Raw genomic sequence first — 15,674 nt, 5'->3', positions numbered from 1 at the left:
TTCTCAGAGGATGGAAACAAGAGCTAAACAGACTCCCTGGGAGGCAAACAGACTGAGAAGCAAGCCTAGGCTAGGTAGTAAAGATGTCGAAATTCCAAGATGACCGGCAGGCATCTTTCTTACCCTCCTAACTTGGGCTTTTGTCTCTTAACAGCAGGCTGCCTGCTGACAGTCTGACTCAAGTTCAAGGCCTGATTAGGACCCAAACTACAATGGCTCTGGGCCGACTAACCATCCTGGCTTTTTTCAAAGTGACCAACGCTAAATTAGGGGAGAAAAACACTTAAGAAGCAGTAAGACCTCAGACCTCTAAGTAAAGACTGGATTTGTAGGCTGAGTCTCCCCAGTTTTGCAGTCTTTTTCTGTATGTGTGTGCTGAGAGACAGAGACAGAGAGAGCATGCCTGTGTGCATGCATGTATGCATGTGTGTGTGTGTGTGTGTGTGTGTGTGTGTATGTGTTTCCTCTACCCGATAACCCCCTTTTTCCATCTGCCATGCTTAAGGTTTCTCTGTGGTTACTCCGTATGCTTTAGATCTTTCCCACCTTTTAATTTTTTAACGGAGCAGGGCATCGAAGGCAGAGACAGGCAGATCTCTGTGAGTTTGAGGCCAGCCTGGTCTTCAGGGCTAGTTCCAGGACAGTTAAAGTCACACAGAAAGACCCTGTCTCTAAACAATCTTTAACTGGCAGAGAAAAGACACCAAGAGTGTATCATTTGTTCACTTTGGATTTCTTCTGAAGACTGTGTCATTTATAACCCAGCCCAGACTGGTTCACACTTAGCAGTGACCCAAAGGGATATTGGCCAAGATGTTCCATGATTTGTTTATGTTGGGAGAACAGGGGTGAGGTGTTAAAGCAGTCTTAGTGTATAACCTTGGCTGTCCTGGAGCTAAGTAAATCAGGCTGGCCTTAAACTCAGAGATTTGCCTGCCTCTGCCTCCTGAGTGCTGGGATTAAAGGCACACATCACAGGTTAAAATTGTTTTCAAGTAAAAACAAAATCTTGTAAATTACCTGGCCCAGTGCAGATAGATCACAGACCCCCAGTTCACACTGAACAAAAAGACAAGGCCTGAAGTCACAGGTGGGTGTAAGATGAACCCTTATCTTTGCCTGGCACCATTTGAAGATAAAAACTTTGTCTTTGCTGATTTTTCAAAGTCCCAGGTAGCCCAGGCTGGCCTCAAACTCTATGTAGAGAAGGATCTCCCTAACCCCACGCCACCCCCAATCTTTCTGTTAAGTCCTGGAATTACAGATACACAAACTACGGACAGGGTTACAGAGCCCGTTCGTTCAGAGGGACACTTTTGGAAATGCTGAAAATTGTGGACTTGGCTCCCTGTGGCCAGTCTAGAGGAGGAGAAAGCCAGGAGCTCTCTTTTTCTAAGTTCCAATTAGTCCTAAGATGGTTTGAGTGGGAAATGTCCCCCAGAGGCTCAGCTCTTTGAATGAACATTTGGTCCCTGGTTGGTAGAGCTGTTGGGGAGGAGGCACAGCCTAACAGGAGGCAATGTGTCACAGGAAGGGCTTCAGGATGCGCTAGGCAAGAGCTTTATTAACTAACCGGAGGCTCCTGAGAAGTGGACCCTAGGTCACTCCTCACAGCCCTCCCTGCCCGGGGCTAACAAGGGGTCTCTCTATCTGCTCTGAGGCTTCTAGAATTCCTACAGAGGGCTATGGAGTCAGCTGTGGGCCGCAGTGGGGTTGGACTCAGCCCCTTCCTGCCTTCTAGGGAAAGAAGGACAACGACCTAAGCCCAGTGAGCAGCAGGTGGCTTAGGTAACCCCACTATTGGCAATCGCTGCAAAGATGCTGTTGAAGGTGCTCCAGGCTCTCAGGGGTGTTTTTTGTTTTGTTTTGTTTTTTGTTTTGTTTTGTTTTGTTTTGTTTTGTTTGCACCGATTAGTGGAGTGTTCCCCAACGCTGCTCCTGGAGGTCTGAAAGCCCACCAGGAGGAAGTAACCCTTCCAACGAGCAAACAAATTTCCTTGATGGAGAAGCTGCAGCAAGGACAGTTGTCAGTGGTCACCAGGCTGGGATGTGTGTTTTGGGGCGCGCATGCAGATTGTTCCTGGCTGAAGACACAACCCTAGTTTTCTCCGCGGTCCCTCCCGGCTCCCTCGCTTCTTCGCCGCTAGGGGGAGCCAGAGAGCATGAGATTAAATGCGTCAGGGTCTGGTTGTCCTTGGTCACCTCTGCACCTCCACACCCACCCCGTTTCCTGATCCGTGACTGAAAGTTATGGGGTCTACCGGACAGAAGGTACCAGGAGCAGGAGCATAGCAGGCACTTCACAAACTATCAGTCAGTTGCTAGAATTCTCCTAAGTTAGGTGCAGTTAGCCACGGAGTGGGAAGGGCATGTGTCTACCAGCGTTTAAAGCCAGGGACTAGGGTAACAAGAAAACACCAGGGGGGGCGCCTAGAGACAGCAGTTCAGAACACTTCACTGACATCTATTAATTTCTAGTTCCAAGGTACTGGGATGAACTCTTTCACCTCTGAAGGTAAAACATCCACACAGCAAAAATGAATAAAGATTGTTTTCTAAAACGACATTGTTTAAAAAACAAACAAACAAACACCAGGCCGGTAGTAGGTGTCTTGTCTGGATTCACTGACAGCAAGCAACCTAAGTTGAGTCATGGGAACATATGGCTTAGATAAACTTGGGGGACCAGGCACTGTTGTCTTCTCGAAGCTGATTTTAGGAAGCAGCTAAATTGATGTGGAATTGAGTCTGGTGACTAAGGCCAGGCAGGGATCTGGTTGAGAAATGTCCCTTTGAGTTCAAAACAAGGTGTAATTATAGAGCCCAGGCCTGTTTGGCCTGCAGTCCAGGAGGCAAGCAGATCAAAGTTCCTGGAACTAACTTATCTGTGTCCTGACTCTCCTCCTGCGCTGGACGCTCAAAATTCTAACGTCACCTCTGACCCACCTGAGTTCCCTCCCCATGCCTCAAGTCATCAACCCTCAGAGGTCTGCTTTTCTCAGAGGCTCCCTGGGGCCACCCCTGCCCCAACTGACTTTAGGAAATTGAAATATTGCCTTCAAGGGGAGGGTACTCAAGATGACTCAAAAAGTTATTTATTTTTATTTTTAAAGTTATGTTTGGGGGCTGGAAATGGCTCAGCGGTTAAGAGCACTGACTGCTCTTCCAGAGGTCCTGAGTTCAAATCCCAGCAACCACATGATGGCTCACAACCATCTGTAATGAGATCTGATGCCCTCTTCTGGTGTGTCTGAAGACAGCTACTCATATACATAAATAGATCTTTGGGGGGGAGAGGGGAAGAGTGTTTCTCAAGTCAGCCAGGCAAGCCTATGCTTGGGAGGCAGAGGCAGGCAGATTTCTGGGAATTAATTCAAGGCTAGCCTGGTCTTCTACATAGCAAGTTCTAGATGAGCCAGAGCTGCATAGTGGTGAAACCTTGTCTAAAAGAAAAAAAGAAAAAAGAAAAAAAAAATGGGAGCTGGGAAAATGGCTTTCACAGAACAAGTGCTGCCACACACCGGAAACAGAGAACTGATTTGTCTTGTCACCAGGACATCTTCACACATGAACCATGACATGTGTTCCCACCACACATGCAATAAACAAATGTAAACATTTTTAAATGAGCAGATCTCAGGCCGAGTATGGTGTTGCGTGCTCACAATCCTAGCACACACGAGACTGGAGAACCTCGGGTTCCAGGCCAGCCCACCCAGGAAGTCCCTGGGTACAGAGTGAGACCCTGTCTGAGGAAAGAGGGAAGGGAAGACGGTCTGGAGGGCCAGTCTGGCCTTTTCCTCTCCAGAACCCAAGCCGCACCACTCACAGCTTACATAGGAAGTGCCTGAGTTGGGTGGACGGACAGACAGACAGACAAACGGTTTGTGGTATCCTTTTATTCCGGACTGCTCTAGTGAGGAGAGCTGGGGTCCAGACCTTTCCTTCAAGGGTTGAGTCCCTGCGGCTTGGAACATCTTGTCCTCAGAGGTGCGTCCTGGTGGCCTCTTGGCCCGGAAGGTGGGGAGAAGCTGAGCTGAGATTAGCTAGAGAGGAAGGGAGGCTGGGAGCTCCGAGTCACCAGAGAGGGGCGGTTGAAGTGACAGCGACACAGGAGCACCATGCCACTTCAGGAGGAGACCCTTCGGGAAGTGTGGGCCTCAGACAGGTGGGAGCCCCCACATCGCCCCACCTGAACCCCAAGTCCTAGTTTCTGGGCCGCAGTGGGGAGGAGATAGTAGACTGAAAGAAGGGAACAGATTGGTTCCTTTGTACCCTCAGTGGCCCTGAAGAGGACTGGCTGAACCCCGAGCCTCCGCCGCGACCCAAACAGGTGTGTCACCCGGTTTGGGGGATGGAAAGGAAATGCAAAGATGTTCTGGTGTGCACAGGAAAGGGGCTGCCCGGGAGAAATCCTCTTGCCAGCACCTGCAGCTCTTGACTTAAAAAGTTTAGAAGAAAGAGGGGCTAGGATGTGGGGTGCTCAGAAAGACTTGGGGGAGTGGGTCTTGGAAGTGACCACCATGCCTGGGTAGGACATTCTCCCAGAGCAGGGGCTGCAGCACTCCTTGGGATAATCCAAGGCTATTTCTGGTGGCTCCAAGGGATTAGAGGGGGATGGGAGCCCTAGAGTCCCCTTCTCTCCCTGTGACCCCTATTCCGCAGCGACCTTCCCAGGGACAGAAATTGAAGAAAAAGAAATCTGAGACCCCCGAGTCCCCGGAATCCAAACCCCGTAGAGCTGGGGGTGAGTCCTGGCGGGTGTGCGGGAAGGTGTGGGCGCGGGAGGCTGATGTGGGGACCTCCAGGCCAGGACCCTGCTGAGCCCGAGGTCTGGCCCCAGCTGGGCGCAGGAAGCACGGGGAGCCGCCTGCAGACCCCGCGGAGCCGCGAGCTGAGCAGACGGTCTACGCCAAGTTCCTTCGGGACCCCGAGGCCAAGAAACGGGATCCCCGGGAGACCTTCCTGGTTGCTCGCGCCCCAGGCGCGGGAGGCGGTAAATAGTGACTAGGATAGACCGTGTCAGCTTGCCCAGGGAAGCAGCTATCACTTCCCAGCACCCAGCTCAGGGTGGGTCTCCCCTGCTCTTTCCCTGCTACAAATATAGGGAAACTGAGGCAGCAGGGCTTGAGCTACAGCTAGTAGCCATATAAATCAGAAGCAGCTGCACAAGGGCAAGTGGGGACGGGTCAGGAGGGAGGTGGTACGGAGCCTGAGCAGGGCGCCTCCCACCGCAGCCGCCACAGGAAGGTGCCGGGAGCCCCTGTAGCGGGGACTAAACCTCTGGAGCTTGTTTTATTGGAGAATTTCTCTCTACAGAGGAGGATTCGGAGGAGGATTCAGATGACGGCAACGACAATGATGATGAAGAAGAGAATAAAGAGGGGGGGAAAGAGAAAAGCTCTCTGGCCCCCAAGAAAGCACCCAAGGAGAGGGAGAGGAAAAGCAAAGCTCCGGGTCCAAAGGGTGGGTGCAGGGAGCGCGCAGAGTCCCCATCATTTGACCTTGTGAAGAGGCTATATGCCCCTTCCCTCCACACACCAGGTCCCTAAGGAGATCAGTTCTCAGGGTTGCTGCAAACTACAGAGGTGCGCCAAGAGAAGGATTCTGTTTCCTTCCGTGGGGTTTTGCTTCATGTAGATTAGCGTTATAATTTTTATAAAGTAGATAAAAGTTAGAAAGAAAGAAAGAAAGAAAGAAAGAAAGAAAGAAAGAAAGAAGGAAAGAAATCTATACCTAAAGACCCTGATGGCGCCCTGGACGCCTGCCCAGGAAGGTCGGGTCAGAAACGTGTGGGATGCTGGAACCCGGTCGCTGTTGAGGGGCAGAGGCTAAGGGGCTGGGGACGGTTCCTGCAGGAGAGGCTGAAGGGGGATTCTTCAGAGGTCCAAGTGAACCCTAGTATTGTTCACCCGTTCATTCTGTCCCTGCCTCTTAAGCTGGTTCCTAGCCGGATCATTTTTCAGACTTAGAAAAAAGAAAAAAAAAAAAAAAAAGGAAAAAGTTAGGGGCTGGAGAGATGGCTCGGCGATTAAGAGGAGTCGCTGCTCTTCCAGAGGTCCTGCGTTCAATTCCCAGCAACCACATGGTGGCTCACAGCCATCTGTAATGGGATCTGATGCCCTCTTCTGGTGTGTCTGAAGACAGCGACATTGTCCTCACATACATAAACTAGATACATAAATCTTTAAAAGTAGTTAACACAAGACCTACAGACCCTGTTGGTTTTGGCACCCTAGAAACTTGAAGCTGGATACAGGGATTAGCAGGTGGAGGCCCTCAGCCCCAAAAGGTTCCCTGACCCCGCCCTCCCCCCAAATCTCCTGTTCCTAGGGGATGTAGGAAGCCCTGATGCCCCTCGGAAGCCACTCCGAACCAAGAAGAAGGAGGTAGGGGAGGGAACCAAGCTGAGAAAGGTAAAGAAAAAAGGTAAGACTGGACAAGGGGCGAGGCGGGGGATATGGCAGGGGGCACTGGGTATGGAGTGGTGACTCCTTGCGCCCCATCTGCAGGGGCTGGGGAGACTGACAAGGACCCCGCCGGAAGCCCAGCAGCCGTGAGGAAGAAGGTTCCGGCAGCCATGTTCCTGGTTGGGGAAGGTGGCGCAGCCGAGAAGGGTGTGAAGAAGAAAGGTGAGCGGCTGAAGGGTGCTGGGACCGCGGATGGTGTGTGTGCCGTGGGCCGTGAGGGGTGTGGGTGGGTGAGAGCTAGACCACGTGGCAGGCCCTGATCGCCAAAGAGGATTAAAGGAAATCTTGGCTACTGGAAAACTGGTCTGGGTGAGGGGTCTACAGCCTTTCCCCCTTGGTACTCAGGGCCCCCCAAAGGCTCAGAGGAAGAGAAGAAGGAGGAAGAGGAGGAGGAAGAGGAGGATGCATCCGCAGCAGTGAAAAACAGCAACCAGAAGGGCAGAGAGAAAGGGAGAGGCAAAAAGGTTGTGACCCTAAGGGCAGGCAGGGGTGGGGGGTGTCTTCAGGGTGAGGACTTGGCTCCCCATCTGTGACAGGGCACAAGGCCTAGGGAGATCAGGCTCATGGGAACAGAAGAGACAGGAAACCCACAGGCCTTCTAAACTTGGCTGCTGAAGCCTCCTCTCTGCAGTAACTAGTTCCCGGCACCATGGAGGCTGAGCACACAGCAGCAGGGCACTGGTTTTTTTGGGGTTTTTTTTTGTTTTTTTTTTTCCCAGGGGGAGGGCACAGATAAGGTCTTGCTATGTAGCCCAGGCTACCCTGGAACTCCTGGTACTAGGATTACAGGCTTCCCAGAAGCACATCTTACACACCTCCAGGAACATTGAGGAACTGAAAGCTGGCTAGCTGGACCAGTTTTAAAATGCTACTCTGAGGTCACCCTCAGGACCCATAGCCTCCCAGCCATGTAACAGCCCCGTTCCATGTGCACAGAGACCTAGCGCCTGGGAGGCACACACAGCAGGGGTCAGAGCTAACCACAGTCCTGAGGTTGAGGCAAGCCTGGGCTACATAACGTGAGACCCTGCCTCAAAAATAAAATAGGGCTAAGAGAGAGAGAGAGAGAGAGAGAGAGAGAGAGATGACCCAGCCCTTAAGAGCATTGGGCACATGTAAGTAAAAAGGAACCAGATTTGCTTCCCAGCACCACCCTTGAGGCTCTTCACAGCCTGTTTATCTTTAGATAAAATAGTCAAAAAATATATATAGTCAGTTGATCTCCAGCTACCGAAGGCTCCAGAATGCTCCCCAAAGTACAGAGTCCGTTCTGATTCGATGTCTTCCACTGTCGGGACATGTTGCTAAGTACTTCGAAGGACAAGGTACTTCACGCTTCGAGGGAAGCGTCCACAGGACGGAGTACACAGGTGATCCAGGGGCCTGGCCGGGAGTGTCCTTCACAGCTCCTCTAACAAGAGAGCCATACAAGAGCCAGCCCTGGTCCGAGCTTGTGGGGTTAATAGTTTGGGGAGCAATGTCAGGTCTTCAGGGAAGGGTTCCCGTTAACCCAAATCCCTGTGGCTCGTGGTCACAGTACTTTATCCCAGGTGGGAGGAGCAGCCCTTGGAGCTTTGGAAATTGACAGGTGTAGAAATGTTTGAGTCAGTTTTCCCAGATCGCATTCCACACGTAGTCTGGTGTTTCCCAAGTTTCTTCTGGAGCAGGCTGGAGTCCAGTCAAGATGGTCATCTGCCCCTTGGCCGTGGGCCCCAGGCTGTGCCTTACCTCACACACCATGCAGGACCGCCCTCAGCAAAGGGCTGTTATCACAGATAACTCCGAAGCCTCCGGTGCTAAAACCCCCAGCCTGATAGGTCAGCTGTCCCCTGAGGGACTTGAGTCCCAGTTCCCCTCCTGTGACCAACAGAGCTAGGGGTGAAAGGGCGCCAGGGCTCACCCTGCCTCCTCCCGTAACCGGGCGTTGCTAGGAAATTCTCCAAGAGCAAAGGGAGCTGACAGGTTCCTGAGTCAGCTAGGTCTTGCTGAGTAACAGACAGCCCCAAGCCTAGTGTCTTCAGAGGACTAGCTTTCTCCTGCTTCGTTTCTGAGGATCAGAAATCTAGGGACAGCTTCACACACCTGCGTGGGCTCAGGGTGTTGCACACGGAAGAGACTGTGAAGGAACAGACAGTATCTACAATGGTACCACCGTCACTGGTTAGAGACCTCTCTTCCTCCCCGTATAGACTGATCCTGTATGCACGGCACAACCCCAGTTTCTATATGATAGGGACAGCTCCCCCCACTCCCAGTGTTGTAAAAAGAATGAAGAGAGTATCTGAAGAGCTAGGCGTGGCTTCTACTCCAAGCGAAGGGAAGCTAAGGAGGATTTCAGTGAGGCCAGCCTGGGCTACAGACTTTGAGGCCCTATAGTGAAACCCTACGTCCAATAAAGTAAAGAGGGGCTGGAGAGGTGGCTCAGTAGTTAGATCACTGGCAGAGGACCTGGGTTCAGTTCCCGGCACCCTCGTGGTCACTCACAACCACTCATAACTGCAGTCGCAGGCGTTCCTGTACCCCCTTCTGACCTCCAAGGGAACCAGGCACACGTGTGGTGCACAGACATGCGGACAAGACGTTCATATATGTTATAGACAACAAACAAATCAAACACACAAAAAATCACCATCACAACAGGGCCTGTCATGGTAGGTTGGGAGGTAAGGGGAAGAGGATCAAGGGTTTGAGGCTAGCCTGGGCTACATGAGTCTTTTTTTTTTTAAATGAAAATGAAAACAAGAGCATTATGTCCAGTTGACAGACCTTTGGTGGTAGAACCTGGACTCAGACTGGGACCTTTTGTATTCATGCTAAACAGTGATAATACATCACAGAATTCCAGAACCTTCTATCATGGGTCTGGACATGGGGCTGTGGCAGGACCAAATGCCTTGGCTCCCAGGTCTAGATGCTAGACCTAGCTCTTTTCTCCTTCCAGAAAGTGGTAAGTGGTGGCCTGCCCTGCCTGGGGTGCCGAGAGAGGACCTATGGGGCAGGGTGCCCTGGCTGATGTACCATCTGCCCACGCAGAAGGAGGAGAGAGCCTCATCCCCCCCTGTGGAAGTGGGTGAACCCCGGGAGTTTGTGCTGCAGCCAGCACCCCAGGGCCGAACAGTTCGCTGCCGGTTGACGCGGGACAAGAAGGGCATGGACCGCGGCATGTACCCATCCTACTTCTTACACCTGGACACCGAGAAGAAGGTCCTGAGAAACTGGGTGGGGCATGTCTAGAGCTGGGGGCGGTGTCTAAGGCTGGGGGCGGTGTCTAGAGCTGGGGGCGGTGTCTAAGGCTAGGGGTGTCTAGGCCTAAGGGGTGTCTAGGACTTGGGTGTCTACAGCTTTTCTGGTCCCCTGGTTCCATCTGCCTCACCCTGTCACCTCTCTGACCTCTGCAGGTGTTCCTTTTGGCCGGCAGGAAACGCAAGCGGAGTAAGACGGCCAACTATCTCATCTCCAGCGACCCCACCAACCTGTCGAGGGGTGGGGAGAATTTCATCGGGAAGCTGAGGTGCACTTCTGTCCCACTATGGCTGGCGGAGTGCCCCCACGTGGGACGCTCTGGAGACATCTCCCAGCCTAGGACATTTCACCCTCTGACATGCATAGATCTCTTGGGAGCCTTGTCTAGATGGTTTTGTGGGGTGAGGGTAGGGCCCTGGCACTGCATGCCAACACCTCCCCCAGGGGTTGGGTATGTGTGTGTAAGATGTGACCAAGGCTCTAACAGAGAAGCTCCAGGAAGGGAAAGCCAGGCGTGTGACCACTGAGAGCTAACACTTCCCACATAGACTCTTCTCTACAGATGGTTAAACTACAGGGCGTGGTGGTGTGTGCCTGCAATCCTAGCAGCTACTGGGAAGTAGAGAAAGTATCGGAGTTCAAGGTCATCCTTGGCTGTGGGCTACTTTAGACCCTATCTGAGAGAGAGAGGGGTGGGTGGGGGAGATGATGCAACTCAGTTGCTAGAGCATTTGCTAAACCAAGTTTGGTCCCAGCACCACATAAATCAGGTGTCATGGCACCTGTGTGTAAAACCAGCCCTTGGGAGGAAGTAGAGGCAGGAGGATCCACAGTTCAAGGCCATCCTTGGCTGGACCGCAAGTTCAGCCTTACGTGAACTCCTAAAACCCTGCTCCACACCCTGAATGCCAGCACCTCAGGCAGAAGCCCGCAGAGATTGAGTTCAAGGTCAGCCTGGTCTATACTGTGAGGCACTGTCTCAAAAACAAGCAGAAGCAATATTTGTTAGGGGGGGGGATGAACAAGAAGAGGGGGCCTCGGTGTCACCAGGATGACTTCCCATATGACCATCCAGCTACTCTGAGGATTTTATTTTGCTTTCGTGTTTAACAAAAGGCATGTAGGGGCTTCCCTGAACCTTGGACACCATTCTAAACACTTTCCAAATATTAGCCAAATATTGTATTTTCTTTTTTCTTTTACTTATGTGAGTACGCTGTGGCTGTCTTCACACACACCAGAAGAGGGCATCGGATCCCATTACAGATGGCTGTGAGCCACCATGTGGTTACTGGAATTGAACTCAGGACCTCTGGAAGAGCAGTCAGTGCTCTAACCACTGAGCCATTCTCCAGCCCCACATATTGTATTTTAATGAACCAAACCAGAGGGAGACTGTAGCTATTCTGATTTACAGGTGGGAAAGCTGAGGGCCAGCAAGATGGCAAAGGGGGTGAGGGGCTTGCCACCAAGAATGATGGCAGGAGTTTGAACTCCCAGGTACACACACATTCAATAAGTCAACTTAAAGGATAGCTAATGCCAGGTAGCACCTGAGACTTTCCTGTTTCCTAGGACCACACAGATGGAGCTGAAATTTGAATGATTTGCTTTATTCTTTCCTTATCTTATTAGTCTGGGTGTGGGTGTGTGCAGGCACAGGAACGCTGGTATGTGCATGTGGAGGTCAGAGGACAACTCTGTGGGGTCAGCTCTCTTTCTACCATTGTGTGGATGATAGGGATCGAACTTGGGTCCTCAGGCTTGTGCTACGGACACTACCCATTACCCTTTTTTTTTTTTTTTTTTTTTTTTTGAAACAGGGTCTCACGTAGCCCAGGCTAGTTTGGACATCACTACACGCCGCTGGGGGATAACCTTGGATTCCTGATTGTCTGCCTCCCCATGGCAAACCCAGCAGTTTCTGCAGCACCTGGCTCTGCTTTTCCTGCTGCTGGGGATGGCACTTAGGGCCTGAGGCATGCAAAGAAGGCTTAGCAGGCTGCCACTGAGCCCCACAGCCAGACTGTCTCAAAAGGCTGATGATTAATAATCATCTTAAAAGCGCTCCTTCCCTTTAAGGGAAGCCTGGATCCAGGCACATGACACACTTAGTCCCAAGACACACACTGCCCCTTGCTCTTGAACTGGGAGGCTGTGGGAAGGCTCTTGGGGTGGGAGGTACTCCCTTGTCTTAGCCCAATTCTTTTTCCATCCTCAGGTCTAACCTCCTGGGAAACCGCTTCACAGTCTTTGACAACGGGCAGAACCCACAGCGAGGGGGAGGTGGCGACGTGGGAAGCCTGCGCCAGGAGCTGGCAGCTGTGGTCTATGTGAGAAGCCAACGTGTGCCCACTATGCTAGGCCCTCTTCAGGTGGGATGTGGCCTGATGTCCCTATCTTTGTTCCAGGAGACCAATGTTTTAGGCTTCCGAGGACCCCGCCGTATGACTGTCATCATCCCCGGAATGAACTCGGACAATGAGAGGGTCCCTATCCGGCCCCGGAACGTGAGCCTCTACCATCTTATCCCCTGTCCCCCAGAGCCTTGTTCTCTATTCACCCACTAAACATCAGGGCCAGGGATCCGGTTTGGCCAAGTGACTCTCCCGGGTACCCAAGAGCTATTGCTAGCTGTATAGGGGGAGTTTTCAAGGCTAGCCTGAGCTACTTGTAACACTGCCTCGTAGAGATAAATAGGACTGGAGAGACCGCTCAGCAGGGAAGTTCTTTCAGAGGGCTTGAGGTTTGTTTGGGGGTTGGGCTGGAGGAGTGTTTCTGAGGCAGAGTCTCACGATGTAGACCAGGCTAGCCGTTGAGTTCATCTGCCTTCAGCACAGTGGGGTAAAAAGACTTGAATCACTGTGAAGCAAGAAGCAAAGTCAGTAGGGTGACCATCATGGGTCACAAGGATCGAACTAACCACCTTGGGCTTTGCCACTCCAGAGACCAGTAACTGGCGTGTCCCATGCTCCTCGGTGACTGATGTCCCTCTACTTCTTTCTGGTGAACAGCAATAACCCTGTCAGTTGCTCGAGGGGGTAGAGGCAGGAAGATCAGAAGTTTAATGTTATCCTCAGCTACACAGGGAGTTTGAGGACAGCCTGGGCTATATAGAACCCTGAAAACACATGTGAACACACGCGCGCACACACACACACACACACACACACACTCACGCGTGCCCTCACACATGCATGCACGCGAGCATGCACGGTTTCATGCACAGGAATAAAAAAGGAAGGTTTGGAGATGTCTATTAGTAAAGTACCCATTGTACAAGTCTTGGCCCTGAGTGCAGAGGGTGCTGGGGAGTGTACCCACACAAGTTGAGCCCAGCACCTGTAGCCCAGCACTGGGCAGGAGGGAGACGGGTGGATCCCTAAAAGCATTGATCACCCAGCCTTGCCTGGTCAATGAGCTCCAGGGTTAGAGGAAGACTAGAACTCAAAGGTTCTAGACCACCAGGGGCCAAAACTGTTGGGGTTCGCCTGTGCCTTTCTACTCTCTGCCAGAATGTCCCCCAAACAGGGCTTCTTCTCAGCAGGGTTCTCCCTGCCTCTGCTGATGCCTTCTTGTGGGCATGGCCGTCCAGTCTGAACAACTGCCGCACACACATCCTGGCCCCCAGAGCAAGCTCAGCCACGTCTAAACACCCTTTCTTTGCTACCTCTCCTTGGGCACCGCAGTCCAGAGATGGACTGTTAGTCCGTTGGCAGAACAAGACCCTGGAGAGCCTCATTGAACTACACAACAAGCCGCCCATCTGGAACGAAGACAGTGGCTCGTACACCCTCAACTTCCAGGGCCGGGTCACCCAGGCCTCCGTCAAGAACTTCCAGATTGTGCACGCAGATGACCGTGAGTATCTGAGGGCCATGCAGACCTTCCTTCCGCCCACCAACTTCTAACCCGCCCCCTCCTCTCTCCCTCCATCCTTCCCAGGACCCTTGGGTAGGTGCTGGGACAGTCCCAGCCGTATCATGTTGAAAGAAGGGATGAATTGCTGGAGTCTGAAAATCACCTGGAGTCCGACGTCTTTGTTTGGAGGAGATGGAAGGACCCAAGGCCACTCAGAGGAAGAGAGAGAGTTAGAATTTACCGTTAGCGAGATGAGTATCCTACGACAAGGTCTCGCTATATTGACTTGGCCATTCTGGAACTCTATAAGGACCAGGTTGGCCTCGAACTCACAAAGATTCCCCTCTTTTTCTGCTCGTCCAGTGCAGGGATTAAAGGCATGATCATCATGCCCTGATAAAATAGAGGATGGTCTATTAACAACAGCTGGACTGTTAGGGTTCGAACAGAAGCACACACCGCCTTGTGTGTCTGAGTGTGTAGTCACGGACAAACTGCAGGAGTTAGCTCTCTTTCCACAAGGCGAGCTTTGAGAATTAAATTCAGGACATCAGGCTTGGCAGCAAACGCCAAGAGACCAGAGAATGGACCACTCATTTCTAAGTGCCTACCACCTATTTTTTTTTTTTTTTTTTGGATTTATGTTTTTTTGTTTTTAAATGTGTGTGCCTGTATGAGTTATATCCACTTTGTGTGTGCTTCGATACACACTTTGTGTGTACCCCACAGAGGCCAGAGGGTATCAGATCCCCTGGATCTGGAGTTGCCAGCAGTTGTATGGTTGCTGGGAACCAAACCTGAGTCCTCCCCACAAAGAGCAGTATGTGTTCCTAACTGCTGAGCCATCTCTGAGAGGTCCCACCAAGACTACCACACAAAGGACTCTGGGTCAGAGGGTTTGGCTAGTACTGTGTGTCCAGTACTTCCTAGCCTTGGGATTGCTAAGTACCTCTTATCTCCAGGCTACTTCCTGTAGGAGCTTGGTCTGTTACTAGCCCAGAGCTGGGGTGGAGGGGTTTTTTGTTTTAAGGTGGTCAGCTTGGTTCTCAGAGAGTTTCAGGCCAGGATTTTTGGGAGGGAGGTAGCAAAAGGATTAGAAGACGTTCAGGGCTAGCCTTGGCTACTTGAAATTTGTTCTCAGGAGAGGTAGAGAAGGGAGGAAGGGGAAGGGGGAGGATGGTTGGTTGCTGGTTGGAACTGATAAAACCCTGATCAGAAAGGGAGAGGTCAGAGCCCAGCACAACTGGCTAAGGGAGGGAACACCTAGGGTTAGAGAAGGATCTGAACTAGGGTTAAAGGTTAGACCTGTGACTGGGGGCAGGCCAGAGGAATGAGGCCAAAAGACGACTTGAGGGAAAGGTTCTGGTTTGGGCAAGTTTGACAGGGTCCCTTACTGCTAGATTACAGGTTTACTGTAGCCCTAGGCAGTAGCTGATAAGGTAGGGCCCCTGCCCTGGGGACTTGGTGTGACAGACCCTATACAGGCTGGGCTGGTTGGATGACACAGAACGGGAAAGGTGACCAGAGGCTGCATGGGGGCTATGACTCCAAATCAAGAGACAAGATCTCCCTCTGTTGAGGGTTTGCCTGTCAAGATGGGATTCAAGGTCACCCCACGGTCTGTGTTCACAGCCGACTATATAGTGCTGCAGTTCGGCCGCGTGGCTGAGGACGCCTTCACCCTGGACTACCGGTACCCGCTGTGCGCTCTGCAGGCGTTCGCCATAGCTCTCTCCAGCTTCGACGGGAAGCTGGCCTGCGAGTGACCCCACAGCCCCTCAGTGCTGGGAAAGCATTTGGTTGGGGGTGGCAGGGTTTCTCCCCCACCGCTCCCATGGAAGGGCTCACCCCTCTGCCTCTCGGTGACCTCCATGCACCCCCCAGCCTGGCACCGGACGAGGCGGAGGGGTTGGAGATGAACATCTGGTCGCCCAAAAAAATACTTGCCTCGCCCCCTCCTCCCCAGTCACTTCCTGTCCGGGAGCCGGAGTCAGATGTTCGAGGCCCCTCCGGGCCCGCGCTGTGGGGGAGGGGATGACGGTGAAGCAGAATCAGGGACCCAATTCCCAATAAAGTCACATCCCGGGCTGAACGCAGCAG

General features: G+C 52.2%; 1 protein-coding gene across 1 annotated transcript; it reads left to right on the top strand.

Moving 5' to 3' along the window:
* Positions 1-4,121: 4,121 nt before the first annotated feature.
* TULP1 (TUB like protein 1) lies at positions 4,122-15,340 on the top strand (the record flags this gene model as incomplete). The annotated part of the gene is made up of 14 exons (XM_080938466.1): positions 4,122-4,168; positions 4,282-4,333; positions 4,666-4,747; positions 4,844-4,996; positions 5,320-5,466; positions 6,334-6,429; positions 6,513-6,632; positions 6,816-6,937; positions 9,504-9,674; positions 9,869-9,981; positions 11,935-12,046; positions 12,125-12,223; positions 13,403-13,574; positions 15,207-15,340. The coding sequence occupies 14 exons, from the start codon at positions 4,122-4,124 to the stop codon at positions 15,338-15,340; spliced, it is 1,620 nt and encodes a 539-aa protein (XP_080794592.1).
* Between the last annotated feature and the right edge of the window lie 334 nt (positions 15,341-15,674).

The sequence above is a fragment of the Micromys minutus genome (genome assembly GCF_963924665.1).
Source record: "Micromys minutus genome assembly, chromosome: 25".
Taxonomy (NCBI): Eukaryota; Metazoa; Chordata; class Mammalia; order Rodentia; family Muridae; genus Micromys; species Micromys minutus.
This window is presented reverse-complemented; position numbering and strand designations above follow the sequence as displayed.